Source organism: Sander lucioperca, chromosome 14 (genome assembly GCF_008315115.2).
Source record: "Sander lucioperca isolate FBNREF2018 chromosome 14, SLUC_FBN_1.2, whole genome shotgun sequence".
Lineage (NCBI taxonomy): Eukaryota > Metazoa > Chordata > Actinopteri > Perciformes > Percidae > Sander > Sander lucioperca.
This window is the reverse complement of record NC_050186.1, coordinates 826,263-844,411: the sequence shown is the minus strand read 5'-3', so window position 1 is coordinate 844,411 and position 18,149 is coordinate 826,263. Positions and strand designations below refer to the sequence as shown.

At 40.4% G+C, this 18,149-nt stretch overlaps 1 protein-coding gene across 1 annotated transcript in view; it reads right to left on the bottom strand.

Moving 5' to 3' along the window:
* Positions 1-6,943: 6,943 nt before the first annotated feature.
* dnajc25 (DnaJ (Hsp40) homolog, subfamily C, member 25) overlaps positions 6,944-18,149 on the bottom strand; it is a 14,340-nt gene continuing 3,134 nt past the window's right edge. Inside the window, exons 2-5 of the mRNA XM_031276640.1 lie at positions 15,750-15,902; positions 14,357-14,727; positions 14,082-14,181; positions 6,944-7,998 (exon numbers count right to left, since the gene is read on the bottom strand). Of these exons, the coding sequence (XP_031132500.1) occupies positions 7,876-7,998; positions 14,082-14,181; positions 14,357-14,727; positions 15,750-15,902 (747 nt within the window). The 3' untranslated portion in view covers positions 6,944-7,875. The remainder of the gene's footprint in view (positions 7,999-14,081; positions 14,182-14,356; positions 14,728-15,749; positions 15,903-18,149) is intronic.

Sequence of the window (18,149 nt, the reverse complement as noted above, 5' to 3'; positions counted from 1 at the left end):
GCAACGGAAGCAGCTTGACACTGGAGGTCTGCAGCCAGACCCCCCTCACAAAAGTGTGGCAGAGAAGAAGATGCTTCATACAGCTTCAGCACTGGATACCCGCTTAAAGGGGTTTCCTTTCCTGACAGAGGAGAGATTTGATGTATACAATGGAGTGATTCCTCAATCACAGGCAGCATCCTTGGAGGTAATTTTATCATGTTTATTAAATGTATAAAATAATTTAATATCATAAGAACAGTAAAAGTCTTAAGATTGATTAAAAACCATATACACGTGTGAGCTGTTGTAGAGGTAATTTCAACGTGTATTAAATTAATAAAATAGTAATTTAAATTAATAGAACAGTGTGAGCTGTTGCACCGACTGAATACACTATCTGCTAAGTTAATGCTTTTTTTCTGTTTTCTATTTTTTTTTCTATCCAACAAAGAATGAGCATCTTCTGACAAGGGTGCCAACTCTGCCAAGAGAAGACACACCAATAGAAGGCTGCACTTTGCAATTTATTACTATGGTGGTCTTTGTTTACAATTTGAAACAGTATGTAGGCTAGGCTTATGGTTATTTCTGTTTACAATTTTACTATGTGAAGCCAAAGTTTCTGCTTATTAATTTTGAAATGTATACTTATTTCTGTTTACAACATTTCTGTTTACATATTCTGTTATATTTTGCACATTCAGGAAGTTCCATGTGCTCAGTGCTGTAGTTTTATTTATCCAATTTAGTTAGTATTAGAGCACTGCAGAATGTTTTGCTTTTGAAGCTTAAAAAGCTATGAAGTGTGTTTGTGTGTGTGTGTGTGTGTGTGTGTGTGTGTGTGTGTTGTCTGCTGTGTTCAGACACATCGTGATGACACCTCTAATTCTCGTACACCATCTGGCTCATTCCTTTCATCTACACAATTTAAACAAAAATTTGAATACAATACAAACAACAACATAACAAATGCTTTATGCATTTTCAAACAAGGCATCACACGTTGGGGCCAATAACTTGGATGAATTTGACAAATTGCAGGCTATTTAATAAACTCCTCCTACAGATTTAACCTGATTGACTTTGAAATTGGTCAGTATAATCTAAAGACCTTGGTGAAGCTTAATTGCCAAGCTTTTTCATTTTTATCATAGGTGTGGGCCTAGCAGGCAGCGAATTTTGATGTTCCCTCACCAAACAGGAACTATTTTGTAGCTAGACTTTACATCAGGGGTCACCAACACAGTGCCCGCAGGCACCAGGTAGCCCCCAAGGACCACATGAGTAGCCCTCAGGCCTGTTCTAAAAATGAAAATTGAATATTGATATTATCTGTTTCCCACCTTGTTAAGTCATTGTTGATAATTATTGTGAGAAATCATTAACGTGATCAGTGTCTTCACATAGATGACTATCATTAATCATTAATAATCACATATAACTAAAGGCAAACTGAGAAAATTTGTTATTTCAGAAGAGTGTATCAAACTGGTAGCCCTTCGGTACTCAGTACCCATGAAGTAGCTCTCAGTTTCAAAAAGGTTGGTGACCCCTGCTTTACATTGTCCAATCTGCTCCAAATTTGTTATGTTAGTTAAGTCAATAATGAGTTTGTTGGGACCACAGTAGGGAAGAATTAAACTGGACATTAAACAATAAGGCCCTAGATTAAATCAACCTCTGAGAGACAAAGAAATCTGGGCCCTTCATGGAAAATTCCAATCTACCCCTGAGACAAAAGAAAGCACATGGCTTCTCAGTCAAGAGGGTGAAGCCCCATTTTACAGCCGGAGACTAAAAGTCGCACCCAGGTGTTACTGCACAAAATGGCCGAAACACCAGGAGGTCCTGGATTCGAATTGGACCAGTGGGCTCCAAACACAGCATGGGGCCTGAGACTATAAAACTGGCTTACACACCAAAATCATGCTTTCCACCTCAACTCCGTTTGAAGACAGGTCAGCACGACAAGCGCTTGTGCGAAAACAAGGCGAAGGTGGATTGATCTCTCGGTGTTCTGAAAGAACACTACTGGATCCTGTAACACACATCGTGTTTCAAAACTGCAGAAGAGAACACCGTTTCTCTACAAGAAAGCGGACCACAGAACGCCGCTTTTTCCTTCTCAATGTCGACTGAACTGTTCCCTTCCTGCTGTTTTTGGAGGGAAAGTTTGTCCGTGCAGCTGACGAGCACACGGATCCGTCTGTTTTATTTCTGTGGAAATCCATGGACAGGAACAAACGGACTGAACACACAGTAGAAGGCTTACGGTCTGGGCAGAGATAAATAGTGTGTTTTATTAATGAGTAATTGGCTATTGCTGCTATTTTGTGTTACCATTAATGTAGGGTGACCAGACGTCCCCGGTTTCCGGGGACAGTCCCCGGTTTCGGTGACCTGTCCCTGGAGCTGTCCCCGGAAATGTCCCCGGTTTTCACTGTGACTGACAGACCTGAAATTGGAATGAAATAAAGAAAACATTGACCAAACGTAGAGTCGTGCACCCTACGCGCGCAGGCTCGAGTCTGGTGGGTTTAACGAACGCAATTTCGCGGACTTTTTATGTTTAAAAAAAGGATCTTACTCTTTAAAAGAAAGGTCCACCTCCTTAGAAATCCTTTCCATAATGTTGTCTGACACTTATAATATTAATCTGAGCGGCGTCAGCGGCAAAACAAGCACTTTATGAACGTAAATACAAGCTGGACAATTGTCTTGTTTCGCCGCTGCCGACTGCAGCGATCTCATTTAATACTGGACCAATGTCAAAGGAAAATATTTTCTCAATAGTTTTAATTGTATCCGATACTCAATGCCCAGGTGTGAAGCAATAAAGCAAAAGCTGTCAGATAAATGTAGTGCAGTAAACATTACAACATTTCCCTCTGAGGTGTAGTGGAGTACAAGTATGAAGTAGCAGCAGGGGCAATTCTAGGATCAGACCTTTACGGGGGCTCAGCCCCTATGAGAATGTGACACAGATATAGTGGATGCAAAAGTGTTAACCCCCTTGCTGTGACAAATGGTTTGCAAGAAAATGAACATTGAACTTACATGAAATGTTATCATATTTGCATTCTGCACAAATCTCTGCACACCCATTACTCTCTGTGAAATATCTCACAAATTCTATACTCAACACATGCATCAGTACAACAAGCGGTTCCTGAGTAATACGGTTTTGAAATTGCAACAAAATTTCTACATGGTCTCCAACTTTATAATTTAATCTCATGTAAACTATTTATGTCAGCACAGATATTTTTTTGTAAATTGCTTAGCCAGTGTATCCCACCATAATGGTTATTATATTGCCAGATTCCAGACAATCCCACTTACTTATATATATCCCACTTACAAATATGAATATATATTTCTACTGGTATGCTTCCTAGTGATGTTAATGCAAAAATATGAAGAAAAAACTATTCCACCTGTGCGTGCATGGTTAAAATTCTGAAGTGCAAAATAGTTCAGGCTACAGCACAAATATTTCCATCCATAGATAAGAATAATCAAGTCTAACCTCTGAATTTCTTTTCAAAGTGCACCAGATTGATGCATTTAAACGTTAAAATGCCCATATTATGAAAAAATCACTTTTTCTGGGATTTGGGGTGTTATGTTGTGTCTCTGGTGCTTCCACACACATACAAACTTTGAAAAAAATCCATCCATGCTGTTTAGAGTGAGATACAGTTTCTGAATGTGTCCTGCCTTCAGTCTCTGGGTGAGCTGTTAAAAATCGGCACGGCTTGTGACGTCACAAGCCGCAACGAGCAGGCTAACCGCAACCATCAGCTCGTAGCGTTAGCACGCTAATGCTAATGCTAACATGCTAACGCTAGCATGCTACCTCGTTCTCAGTAGCAAAGCACTGCTACAACACACACAAATTCACCATAATCTACAAAAGAACTACTTACATGTGCGCCCTCATTTAGAAGTCTCCCAGCTAATCCTGCCTTGTAACTGACCGAAGTTGTAGAAACAGCCTTTCTTTTACTGTCTATGGAGCTAGCTAGCTGACATGATCTACATCTGAGCTACTGGGCATGTGCAGTGCAATCAAAGATAGTACAGAAGAAGAAGAAGAAAAGAGGTCTCACTCTGTAGCTAAAACAGAGACCAGGTGAAAAGAGGATCTGCAGCAGTGAGAGAGAGCACTGCAGTACAACAAAAACATGGTGTTTTTTGAAAATTAAACCATGTAAACCTATTCTGGTACAACCTAAAATACAATTATGAACCTTGAAAATGAGCATAATATGGCTGCTTTAAAATAGACACAATTTTCTTACAGGGGAGCATGACCATGGACCCCTCTAGGGGGGCTTGTTGGGGCACAAGCAGCTCTAGGTCTAATGACGTCCCTGGGGCAGTGTCCCCGTTTTAAGTTTACAAAGATGAAAACATTACCTGTTTTTGAGGTATTTACGCTTCTGTGCTGAAAATGTCCCCGGATTTTGTCTCAGAAATCTGGTCACCTTACATTAATGTGATCTGATTAATACAGTGCTATTGTTGCACGTTTTGATTTATTAATCTATGATTGTGACCGCTGAGTGAAATCTATTCTGTGAACGTACTCTGATCACGGTGCATTGTTGATATGTTGTGTTGATATTGTAGCTAGCTTGTTAAAACTGTAATTGCTACCTGCTAACTCCCCTTTCATGGAGTTTTAGTTATTGTACTGAGTGAGAAAATCAGGTTTTTCTTAGTGTATATCTCTTTCTTTCCTCTTTCTCTAATCTCCCTCTCACACACGTAGGCTATACATGAACATATAGCTACACACATGCGCTAAGGTGAACAGCTGGCCAAACAGCGAGTCACATAAACTGCAGAGCGCGCACCGCTCCACAGTTCTGCGCTCCTCTGTGTCCCTCTGGTCAGCCACACGTGTGCAGACACGTTAGCTTAGCAGCTAACCTATTGTTGGTAGCATATAGCTTAGCTTCAAGGAGCTAACGGCTAATCTTGGGCCTAGGCCATCAATACAACTCATAGTTTGCAAAAAAATAATTAAAAAAATTAATACCTCGTAAATCAGAATCAGAATCAGAATCAGAATCAGAATCAAAATGGCGATTAATACCTTTTAATGGCCTTCATTTTTACTAATTTGATTTACTACCTTTTAATACCTTTTAAAACCCCGCGGACACCCTGCATAATAACGCGTCAGAAACAGTTGGCCTAGAATCTGCTTGACGTGCCTCTGGGTAAGTTGATATTATTATGACTTTGATGTCAAATAAATTACATTTTGTTTTCAGCATCACTGTTGCAGTGTATTTGCAATTTGCTTTGTGTTGTTATGGTGGCAGTCACAGTTACTTTTTGGCGCGTGCTAGCGTTAACGTTTTTGTACAGTTTGAACAGCGGGACTAACTTAGCTTGTTAAAGTCAGCCCTATAACATGGGGTTTGCCTGGTCTTTGTATGAAATTGGCAGTCTGAAATGTTATTTAGCACAAATTGTTCGGCGATCTCAGCCAATATTACTGTTTTAGCGGGCCCAGTTGTAAAGCTCGGTTAGCTGTACAGCTGTCCAGAAAACCATCACAGTAGTGTATCCCCTGTTGTAAAACTGAGGCCTGTACTATGAATCAAGATCAACATGCCCTGGATTTATTTCAGTTACCCGGCTTCACCTAACCTAACAACCGCGGTCCCGCATAAGTTGTGTCACGATGGTGGTTAACAACTAGTTCAATCAACCCAGGGTTTCCCAAAAGAGGCAGTGTTTGCACAGCATGACCAATCGCAAACATCTACCAGAGCCGCATATTTTACATAAGAAGATAATTCTGCATAAATATGAAAAACACAGACACGGTTTTACAGGCAAAATGCAATACAGTCGCTGTTTCCTAACCCAGGAAGGAAAGCTGGCAAAAAAATAGCCAACGCTGTAAATGCGTAAATCACAACGGTTATCTTATCAATATCACTGTCCCATCAGTCAGGCACAAGATCTGACCATAATTACACTTGTGCTTTCCATAAACTGTCGTTGCTTTAGCCTATTATTCCAGTTGCAACCCTGGCAGTGGTAAGCGATCGTGAGAGCAAATAAAAAATATAAAAACATAATTCAAACCAATGTGCGCATTGGCAACACACGGCTCAAGAAGCCGACAAATAGCCTATATGTTATTTACCTACGCTGAAAATCTATATCTTTCATAAAAATACCAATCAGGGAATGTTGATGGGGTTGTCGGTCTCTAAATGTTTTAACTTTTATGAGCGCACCTCACTCTCTCCGCCCACCGAGCCCCGGATCTTCTAAGAACGGTGACGCCATTATCAATCGAGTATTGATTGGTCAGTAGGCGGTGCTTTTACACCGGTTGATCTCTAATCTCCAACATAACCTGCTCCCGAGCAGGTTAGGTGTTCAGCATAAGTTACCACGGCGATTTAACCCGGTAAGAAGTAATCCACCGTCGTGATACACAAAACCCTGGGTTGAACCTGAAGTTAACTCATTAATGCCAAATCTTGCTTCGTAGTACTGGCCTCTGGCCTCCTCCATAAGTCTCTGAGGCTGTTTTTGTCCCTTGCATGTCGTCTTCACATGTTCGACTAAGCAAACAGAATCAAACTTATTCGAAAAATTTATTTTAAAATGTATTTATTAAAAACAATAGTTTGTTGTGTTCTTAACATTGACTGTATAACTCTGTAGTTACATTATGAGTTTAATGCTACCTCAACAGCAAAATATCAACAAAGAAACTGCGAAATGTAAACCAATAAATATAATTAAAATCAACCTATTTAAATGCAGTAAAAAGTTAAGTGGACATCTGAAGGAAAAGAGCAGAAACCACGTTAATCTATCGTTGCACAATTTACAGACACTTGCAGCTGAGACTTTGGCTTCCGTTTACACAATAAGACAACCATTTGAAATGTGCTGATCTCTTTTTGCTAGTTTTTTTTCCCTGATAAGCCTTAACAACCAAGATCAGAAAAGACAGAAGTACCAAAAAGTTTATCAACACCCTCGATTTGCACTTCCCTTTGTTTGTACAACATACATGTTCTTCTCATCAAAAAAGGAACCTGCTGTTTGTCGACTTCCCCAGAGTCAGATGAAAACATGGATATCGGTTTCATCTCTTTACCACTTCCTTCTTGTAGCAAGCTAGTCACCAAAAGTCTCCTTTATACATTACTATTTCTACACCGGTTCAAAAAACAAGATAACACTCTTACTTTAGATAGGGCTAGGCTAACTGTTTCTTATATCTCTTATCCTTCTCGCCTGACTTTGGGGAAGAAATGCAACCAAATGTCACTTTTATTACAAAATACGTTCTGGCTCTGGTTTATTCATCATAAAGCAATACATGCTAATACTCTTTTCACTAATTTAACATTTCAGACTTTTAGCTGCCTCTCTGGGGTAGCATACAGTGAGCAGGTGGCAGTCCGATGCCTTGCCTAAAGACACTTTGACAGTAATGTTGGCTACTAGGCGGGATGTTAAACACCTTGCACCTGGATGATGTCAATTATCCAACAGAAAATCATTTCACAAAAACTCAGGCACCAAAACTAATTTTTACCCATCTGCTTTTACCAGCAGAAGAGAACAAAAAAATTCTAGAAAAACATTACAGATAATAATTACATCATTAGTTTGTTTTTGGTTTGAACAAAAATAGCATGATGTGAAAAAAATGACTACAAAATCTGAAGCCCCAGCTCACAGTTTTTTCCACTTGGCCTAATTGCTATGAAAATATCTCTCACTATATAAACAGGTATAGTTAATCTTTCTGTACAGGTATTTCTTCACACAGCATGGTGTGTTGTCTATGTATGTTGGCACTGAGGCAAGTGTGTATGTTACAGACGGAGCTCTAGGCCGTCAGTCGTCGACAAACGTCAGCCGACCCGGCCCCTCATTCTTCATCCATCGGCGGTACCTCTTCATCCTCGGGTCGGTTGCCATCTTCACCTTCATCTCTTCCTCCTGTTCTTTTCTGTACACCTGACAGACACACATCATGAACAATTACTCGCAAATTCTAAAATTTACAGTGCTGCAACTGCGGCTGGAAAACTCTTTCAGCTAACATTTCAGTTCTAGCTCACATGGTCAATTTAGTACAACATACAGTTCCAAACCACCAATGCAAATGCAACAGTCATCTCATACTCTGCTGCTCTTAGTTTGTCTTTTTAACCAAATACTGTTTTAATTTAAATATGCTGCTGTCAATAAAACTCAAAACTTCCCTAACAGAAATGGATAGTTGTGTCATTGAGCTGTTGAGAAAGACATGTATCATCTACACAAAGGCCCACATTTATCAACCTACATAGAAACCAGCGCAGATATGAGAGCAGAAATCATCTTACGACAGGCTTCACGTGTGATTCATGAAACGTTCGTATCACACCAATCAGAGCTTAAGATTGACATTGATAAATGCAGCGGCTGGAAAACGATGGTAATTTAAATATCACGCCCCAATATATTTTCGGTTTTGAGGCCTCGCCCCTACAATTTACGACATGGCGAGACGTAATCCGCCTAAGAAGCGGCACTTTTCAGAGGTGGAGATTGAAACCCTGATATCTCAGGTTCATTTGCACTAACGTGTACTATTTGGCAGCCTGAAAACTGGGATTAAAGGCTGTAGAAAGAATGTGGAATGGAAAGAGATCACTGATGCAGTCAACAGTGTTGCTGTGGTAAATCGGACTCCAGCTGAAGTTTATTTAATTTATACATCCTTGACTAAGAGATTGCAATATAATCCTGTAGGCTTATATTGCAATCTCTTAGGCCTACATGGTGTACCTATATTTAAATAAACACACATTAGCGGAGGTTATGCAGTGTCTTTTATTTTACTCGTGTTTTTTTCATGAGTCAGAGCCAGGCAACACCTGTGAGGGAGAGCCGTGCTGGACCACCACCTCGACCCTGTCTCCTGACAGCAGAGGGGCTGGAAAAACAAGCCGAAATATGTCGGTCAATGGCAGAAATAAATCATTCACTATGGCCATTAACGACACTTTAAAAGAGAAACGAAAACCTGAAGAATAAATAAAAAAGTTGTCATGTTTCCTGTATTGAATAGCATTGCCAAACATAACACTATACCTTTTAAAAGCGAGGAATAATATCCTGTCTCCTTCGTATAGCCCCCAGTTGGGGCTGTGCTGGACACTGGTCTCAGGGCATCGGGTCATCTGGCTCCATCACTACATTTGTGGCACCCTGTTTTCCTGTGAGATGTTGTGCAGAACCCCACAGGCTAAAACACTGTTGCAGACAGCTGAACAGATTCTACACTCATCTAGACAAGCCTGCGAGCACTGTGAGAGTCATGTTCTTTGACTTCTCCAGTGCTTTCAACACCATCCGTCCGGCTCTACTGGGTGAGAAGATGACTGCGATGCAGGTGGAGGCCCCCATTGTGTCCTGGTTCGTTGATTACCTGACGGGCAGACCACAGTACGTACGCCTACAGAACTGTGTGTCTGACAGGGTGGTCAGCAACACTGGGGCCCCACAGGGTCCTCTCTCCCTTCCTCTTCACCTCAGACTTCAACTATTGCACTCCTGTATCCTGCCACCTTCAGAAGTTTTCTGATCACTCAGCAATAGTTGGCTGCATTGAAAAAGGTGATGAGAATGAATACAGGACTGTTGTGGGCAACTTTGTCACTTGGAGTGAGCTGAACCATCTGCAGCTCAACGTGACAAAAACGAAGGAGCTCATAGTGGATCTGAGGAGGGTTAAATCACCTGTGACCCCTGTTTCCATCCAGGGGGTCCCTGTGGACACTGTTGAGGAGTATAAGTACCTGGGGTGTACTTAAACAATAAGCTGGACTGGACTAAAAAACGCAGAGGCTGTCTACAAAAAGGGCCAAAGTTGACTCTTTTCCTTTAACATCTGCCGGACGATGCTGAGGATGTTCTATCAGTCTGTTGTGGCCAGCACTATCTTCTTCGCTGTCACATACTGGGGCAGTGAGATGAAGGTCACAGACACCAACAGACTGAACAAACTGATCAGGAGGGCTGGTGATGTCGTGGGGGAGGAGCTGGACACACTGACAACCGTGGCTGAGAGGAGGATGCTGTCCAGGCTTCAGTCCATCTTGGATAATGTCTCACACCCTCTCTACGACACACTGGCCCAGCAGAGGAGCACCTTCAGCAGAAGACTCCTCTCACCCAGATGCACCACAGAGCGCCACAGGAAATCGTTCCTGCCTGTGGTCATTAAACTTTACTACGCCTCCCTCAGAGAGTCACACACCCCCTCTCAGTAATCATCTCAAACATAGACAATCACTTTTTTTTTTGCACTCTTTGCACATTAATACTGTACATTTGATCTTTTATATATAACAACTGTAACTTTGTTTTAAATTTGTTTGTTGTAAATGTGTCTCTCTCTCTCTCTCATATATATATATATACACAGAATATATATTCTGTATATTAGGAACAGAATATATATTCTGTTCCTAATATATATGTTGTCTGTATAATATATGTTGTTTGTATATCTGGAGTTTGTAACAATAATAATTTCCCCCTGGGATTATTAAAGTATTTCTGATTCTGATTCAGACTTTTTCTGCCGTGTATAGTACATACACACATACCCCCCCCGCCCCGCCCCGCTAATGCAAGCCGATGGAGCGCTCCACCGTGGCCTGTGCGCGTATGTATGCACTATTGTACCGGTGAATAAAGGTCTTCTAAAAAGAGCCAGATCTGCCATTGCTGATAACTGATCAACTGATGACTTCTCCTTCTCCTGTTAAACTGATAATATGCTGCACCACAAGTCCACACTGACTCGAAAACTTGGTACACGAGTTCAGACCAGACGTGAGATTTTATCGCAGCCTACGCTCACGTTCAAATTGATAAATGCCTTGCTTTGCGTAGGAATCGGCGTACGCCCGTCCTACGCCTGTTTTAGGTCGTACGCACGTTTCATAAATGAGGGCCAAAGTGTTTCATTGTCTTTTAGATTGAAACAAATGGCAAACCGAAGTGACAGGAAATACTGTAGAAGTAGCCGTTTCACACTAGGGCTTTGACTTTTGCCCAAAAATCATATTCGAAGTTTGTTTGTTTATTAATATTCGAATATATTCGAATATTTATTAATAATGTTTTGACCATTAAATGCCTTCAGTAAGGCTTATATTGGTATCAAACTTCGTATATGTTCTGTCCACCAGGGGGCAGTGTATCAGTCAGTAGGCGTGCAATGATGTCAGAAGAAGAACACACTGCCACCACTGTTTTTTTTATTAAAAGTCAGACCCTGGATTAAACACAAACAGTATGCTTTCAACAGGAAGGTCGGATATTTCACCGTGGCCTACGTAAGTGGTCTGATGTTTATACTTTTGCGCTGGTGTGTGCGTCGAGCCGCGTGTGTGCGTGTGGAATGTTTGTGTGTGTTGTGAGAGAGATACGGTGATTACCGGTAGCTTCAGAGTGAGTAGCGACTCTAGAGTCATAGAGAGAGAAACAAATCGTCTCCCCTGTGTTTTCTGACCACGGTGAGACATCCGGAGCAGGAGAAGTTAACCCTCTCCTTGATTTTACGTTGTTTATGGAGAAGGAGAACCAGGAAATGAGTCGGGGGAAATGCGCTACCAAGCCGCGGCCGAGCGACGTGCGTCGCCGTGACGTGTTTACATTTTGAAATGCGTGAAAAAGCCTCGGAATCTGAATTGAAAACAAGGTTTAACATTAATAAAAAAATAATGCCCATAACAGGTTCGAAATTCGAATATTAAGGGCTGCCTAATATTCTTTCGAATATCAATTTTTTTTAAATATTCGAATTATATTCGAATATCGAAGTTCGGAGTCAAAGCCCTATTTCACACTGAGGGACGCAACAAAACATGGGTGCCTGGCATTGGTTTAGTAATGCTTATCTTTTTTAAGTTCTTAGGTTTGGCTGAAGTTTTTAAAGCTGCACTCATCAATACTTATATTAGCCAAGCTAAACTAACATCACCATGTTAGTATGGTCATTGAGTGCAATGGATCACATCCTCTAAAAGTAGTCCTCAATACAACCCCTACTAAAAAAAAAAAAACATTTTTGACTGTTTATAGGATGAGGAAGTGGATGGAGGAAAAAGGGAGGACACACCAAAATGAAGGTATTTGAAAGAATAAAGTAAAGAGGGAAGAATGGAAAACCCATAGATATAGAACAATAGATATGACATGTAATTCTGACTTGCCATTCCAGGATGGAACCACTTGGCGGCCATCTTACCAGGGTTAAGTTTTAGAATTGCTTCAGTTTCTATTCTCTTCATCTCTTCTATTAACAATTATTGTTCTATATCTATGGTTTTGACGATGAGCGGAGTAGTTGAAGAGCCTCGCTAGCTGTTGTGAAATGTTTGTTAAAGCACTTGAATAAGGAATTAATATTGTTTAGTGTAAAACAGTCTAAAGGAAATGGTAAATTGTAGTGGGATTAAAACTCACTATTTACATTATTTGTTTAACAGTAATTTAGTTTTACTTCAGACCGTCACAGGAAGTGCTTTTATTTTGAAGTGGCCTACACGGAAGTTGTCTGTTGTGTACTCTTGCTAGTTTTTAGAGATGCACTTGAGATGCTAGAAAAAAGGTGTGTCCGCCAGGCCTAAGTTGTTCTTTCTTGTTTGTAAAACTGCAGCATAGTGAACAATAAATGTTCACAGTAAACGACAAGCGTTTCCAGTCGTCATTCGAAGCCATTCCACTACACTAGCTTCAATGAGTTTTTGTTGATAAAGACTATAATGACTTCACCAGAACTGCTGATGGACTTGTCGCAAGTTTCATTGCGCTAACGTTATGTAATGGAAATTACATTTACGATAGTAATGCGGAGACTTTGCTGCTGAAGTAGGAATCCTTTCTGGATTGAAGTTAGTTTCCCTCATCAAGACATGGATTATTAAGTTTTAATTTGCTTTACTGAAAGGAAAATCGTGTAAAGGCATGAGGTAAGCTGACAACACTAGATGTTAATATATGATGAGTGACAGCAGGATTCAACATGGCTAATGTTTGGGGAGCTAACGTTAGCTGGTGAAAATGTAACGTTAAGTGCTGCTGATCAGTTAGGGCTCCGTGTTGCTGGATGTGGCTAATGTTGATTTGTGTAACGTAACTTTACTCTAAGTGTAACGTTACATTTTAACATACCGTTAGCTTGCTGGATTTGTCTTGAGATATTATAAAATGAGATTTAGGAGTAGAGAAGAGTACTTGTCGTTAACTTTAATTTAACTGAAAACTTAACACAGATTGAGTGAAATCAGCCGCAGCAGTCAATGTAGGGGTAGTATTAACGACGTGTTCAAAAAAAACGTTTAACGTTACTAAATGTCTTATTTGAGGTCAAAAATCAATCAACTAAAAAAAATCAATCAACTAAAACAATGTTTGCTGTTCATAAATGCTGTTAAGAGCTAGCTAGCAATCACCAATAACTGACATCTCAGCCGGTCCATTAACAGTTGCTAGGTAACGTAACTAGCTAGCTAGCTAGTTCACCAACTTTTCTGTATTTGATGCCATTTGTTATGACGTCATGTCATATCTATTGTTCTAGAACAATAGATATGACATGACGTCATAACAAATGGCATAACTGTCCGCCATCTTACTAGGGTACTGTTTACAATTGTCACCTATGGCAGCAAGTATGGTTATCAGCTGTGCAGCACCTAACTACTTTACCAGAAGGACCGAAGAGACCCAGGAGGCTGGCAAATATAAGGATTATAAAGACAACATGAGCCTCTTTCCCCATTGATTCCAACTGAAGCAATTCTAAAACTTAACCCTGGTAAGATGGCCGCCAAGTAGTTCCATCCTGGAATGGCAAGTCAGAATTACATGTCATATCTATTGTTCTATATCTATGGGAAAACCCATAAGGATGAATCAAAAATAGGAAGGAGGGACAGTAGAGAGGATAAAAAATAAATAAAAAGGAAGAGGTCTAGAACATAGATGAAGGGAGAAGGATGCAAAGAACTCTACAAAGAGAATTTTAAGTGACAAACCTCATAGTTTTCTTTGATCCAGAGCTGTTTTTCCAGGAAGGACTGTCTGGTGTTTTCATCCAGACTGTCAAACTGAGACGGAGACATCTTCATGTTTCTCCTGACAGTAAAAACACAGAGTCTGCTGTGAGATAACCTGACACTGAGAGGAGGCTGAGGTATAAATGTGTATAGATTCATTTAAAATGTTTTACTTACTATATATATATATATATATATATATATATATATATATAATTTTGTAAGTAAAAGTAAAATTTTCTTTAAGAAATTACCTGATGATGTAAAACTTCTCCTCCTCTCCATACTCCTCCCTGCAGATGGTGAAGCGGTAAATCCAGGAGATGTACCAGGTCACATAGTTGGTCAGGTAGTAGGGGAAGAGCACGATCTGGCACAGCAGGATGTCTGACATTTTGGGCTTCTGGTAGCCTCCTTTGATGTCGATCTTGTTTTTTATGATGTCACGGATCACCTCCTCCTCCTGCTCCCGAATTTCGTCTTTGGAGCGGCGGTTCTTGCCCTTCTCCTTGGTGCGGTTGAGGAGGCCCTGCTGCTTGGCAATCTCCATGGCCTGGATTCGGTACTTGGGGACCGTCACCAGGTAGTTTATGGCCTCGTTGTAGCTGCTGTGCCAGCTGTAGTACTGGAGGAGAGACAGAGAAAAGAGGTACTGGAAAAGATTGATCCATGTAAGAATCACAATTCATATCTTTAAGACTGTGATTAGTTTAGTAGATTCTTTTTTAAATGTTACCTACAAAATAACCTAGATATTGTATAATTAGACTGAATTGTCATGGTACAGTAATGGAGTAGTTCCAATAGGTGGGAGCAATGCAACAAATACACATTGCAAAATGTGTTATGTATGTACGATAATTTCAGACAATTGTCTGAAATTATCGGTGAAGTGTGCTTTCAAGCTGAATGGACTCACAATACTAAAATAGATTTTACTCTGATCCAAAGACTGAAATAGAACTCTTTCTGTGAGAAAAAGTGCACAATATTAAGCAATGTAATTTAAAGACATATGATGCTTTTGAGAAACCATTGCAAATAAAACAAACTGTTGCTAAAAAGGAATTACACACTGTATTCACTTGGGTCAGGGGTTCCCAAACTGGGGCCGTGGCCCCTAGGGGGTGGCCCGGAGTTATAACAGAGAGGGCGCTGTGACGCTAAATATGAATAAATAATGCCAGGTTCTGCTGCACTGCCAGGTAAACGTAAAGCAGAGGATGAAGCTACACCAAACACAACACACAACTACCAAAACAAAAAAATACGTAGTGGTGATCACAATTCAATCTAAGGAGCCGACTGCCAATCTCCCAGTCTAATCGAATTTTGGCTCTTTTTCTCTCTTTTGCCCTTTCGCAGAGAATTTCCAATTCAGAAAAGGTTTGGGAACCACTGATTTGGGTAACGTTACTGTTGACAACTTTTTCCAGCTGTTTTAGCCTAATTTGTTCATATGGGACCACGCTCAGGACCCATAACAACTACAATATTTTTCATCATCCCAACTAATTTTAAACCCTAACCCTCCCCAACAGAAACAATGTGGTCCATCTGTGACAAGCTAGATATGGAGCCAGGAAATATGGTCAGAGGTATTAGACCCTGTTGGCAGCCTGACCCTGCTGGAGGCTGCAGTCGTACCTGAAAGATGGAGATGGCACAGATGGTGACCAGGATGACGATTCTGACGTCCACTTTAGGGGTGAGCTGTCGGCGGTAGTAGGTGTAGTAGTGCTGGTAGTACTCCTCAGGATGGTCAAGCATGTAGTCATAGTCCCGTCGAGTGTCTTCATCCTGCACACAGACAGTGAGACATAATTTCTGCTTTTACTTGAAGGTTTCTGTTATGACGACCTGCAGGAGGAGCTCAGCCACTGGTTCAAAAATACCATTGGTTCCAAAATAATGTTTATATTGTATAATGTTGCTAATAAAACACATGAATCACTATTTTAAATCTCACTGTTTTTTTCTGGTTGGTCTCTCTTCATTTGGGATATTTCTGTTAAAGTGTAACAACCGTTTTTTTCAACCTTTCAACCCTATTTTTCTGTTTTTGTGTCTGAGTGACTGATGGGAACAACAATCTTTAAAACTGGTCCAGTATTAAGCGAGGTCGCTGAAGTCGGCAGCTGCGAAACAAGCTACAATGTAAGTTAATAGGGCAATTGTCCAGCTTGTATTTACCTTCACAAAAGTGCTCGTTTTGCGACTGACAGGCATGGATTAATATTCTAAGTGTCTGACAACATTATAGAAAGGATTTATAAGGAAGTCGACCTTTCTGTTAAAGAGTAAGATCATTTTTTAAAACATATAAACAGCCGCAAAATTGCGTTCGCTAAACCACCAGACTCCATGTAAATGAACAGTAATTTTAGCATCGTAAAATACACTTAATTCAAAGTCGACAGAAACAAAATAAAACTATGAAAAGCCGTTTTGGTTGAAATAAACACATAGTTAACCGATTTTCGTGTGAAAATATGTTGGCTCTATACACGCTAAAAGTATTGCTTTTTTAAATGGAGTCTGATGGGTTTAGCGCTAGCTACTTCAGAGCTGTTTCTGGTTAAACAGAAAGGTCTCAAATAGGTTTTAAAGGTCTATCTCTGAAGGGATCCTTTCCATAATGTTGTCAGACACTTATATATTAATCTGAGCCTGTCAGTGGCAAAACGAGCACTTTTGTGAAGGTAAATACTAGGGATGAGCGAGTACAGCATTATCTGTATCTGTTAACCATATGAAGAAAAAAAAGAAAAACAAGAAAGAACAACTTAGGCCTGGCGGACACACCTTTTTTCTAGCATCTCAAGTGCATCTCTAAAAACTAGCAAGAGTACACAACAGACAACTTCCGTGTAGGCCACTTCAAAATAAAAGCACTTCCTGTGACGGTCTGAAGTAAAACTAAATTACTGTTAAACAAATAATGTAAATAGTGAGTTTTAATCCCACTACAATTTACCATTTCCTTTAGACTGTTTTACCTGACAAAAGTCTTGTCTCTTATCTAAGTTGTAAGAACAACAAATAATAACTTGACTTGTAGTTGATCAATTGGAATCAGAAATGGCTTACATGAAAGGCAAAGGTTTCTGGATTATGCTTATACCAAAATAAAGTTTTGTATCATTCATTGAGTTTTATCATTGAATTAGGACAGAAAGGTCAGATTTGCCTTGGACAAAAGTCTTGTCGCATACAAAAATACAGTAATGTACGGTAGAAATTATACTTTATTGTGAATACACAAACATGCTACAATAACATCAGAGCATACGTAAAGTCATGGTGCCTTGGGAAAAAGAAAATGAGCTTGGAGGACTACATCCATACGTCTCGGCAATGACTCAAATAACGTATTGATGAAGTCATCTGGAATAGCAAAGAAAGCAGTCTTGCAGGACTCCCAGAGTTCATCAAGATTCGTTGGTTTCATCTTCCAAGCCTCCTCCTTTATCTTACCCCAGACATGCTCAATAATGTTCATGTCTGGTGACTGGGCTGGCCAATCCTGGAGCGCCTTGACCTTCTTCGCTTTCAGGAACTTTGATGTGGAGGCTGAAGTATGACAAGGAGCGCCATCCTGCTGAAGAATTTTCCCTCTCTTGTGGTTTGGAATGTAATGGGCAGCAATAATTTGTTGATACTTCAGGCTGTTGATGTTGCCATCCACTCTGCAGATCTCTCGCACACCCCCATACTGCATGTAACCCCAAACCATTATTGTTCCTCCACCAACTTGACTGTTTTCTGGGTGAATCTTGGGTCCCTGCGGGTTCCAACAGGTCTTCTGCAGTATTTGCAGCAATTGGGATGCAGTTCAATGGATGATTCATCAGAAAAATCAACCTTCTGCCACTTTTCCACTGTCCATCCTTTCACCAAGCTGTGGGCCTTTGCAAATGCAACACACTTTTTTAGTTGTCTTCTGTTTAATGCTGGTTTGTGAGCACTAATTCGGCCATGGAGACCACTGCGTGAGAGAATTCGACAAACTGTTGTTGTTATAGATACAGGGGTTTCTGGTGGCCA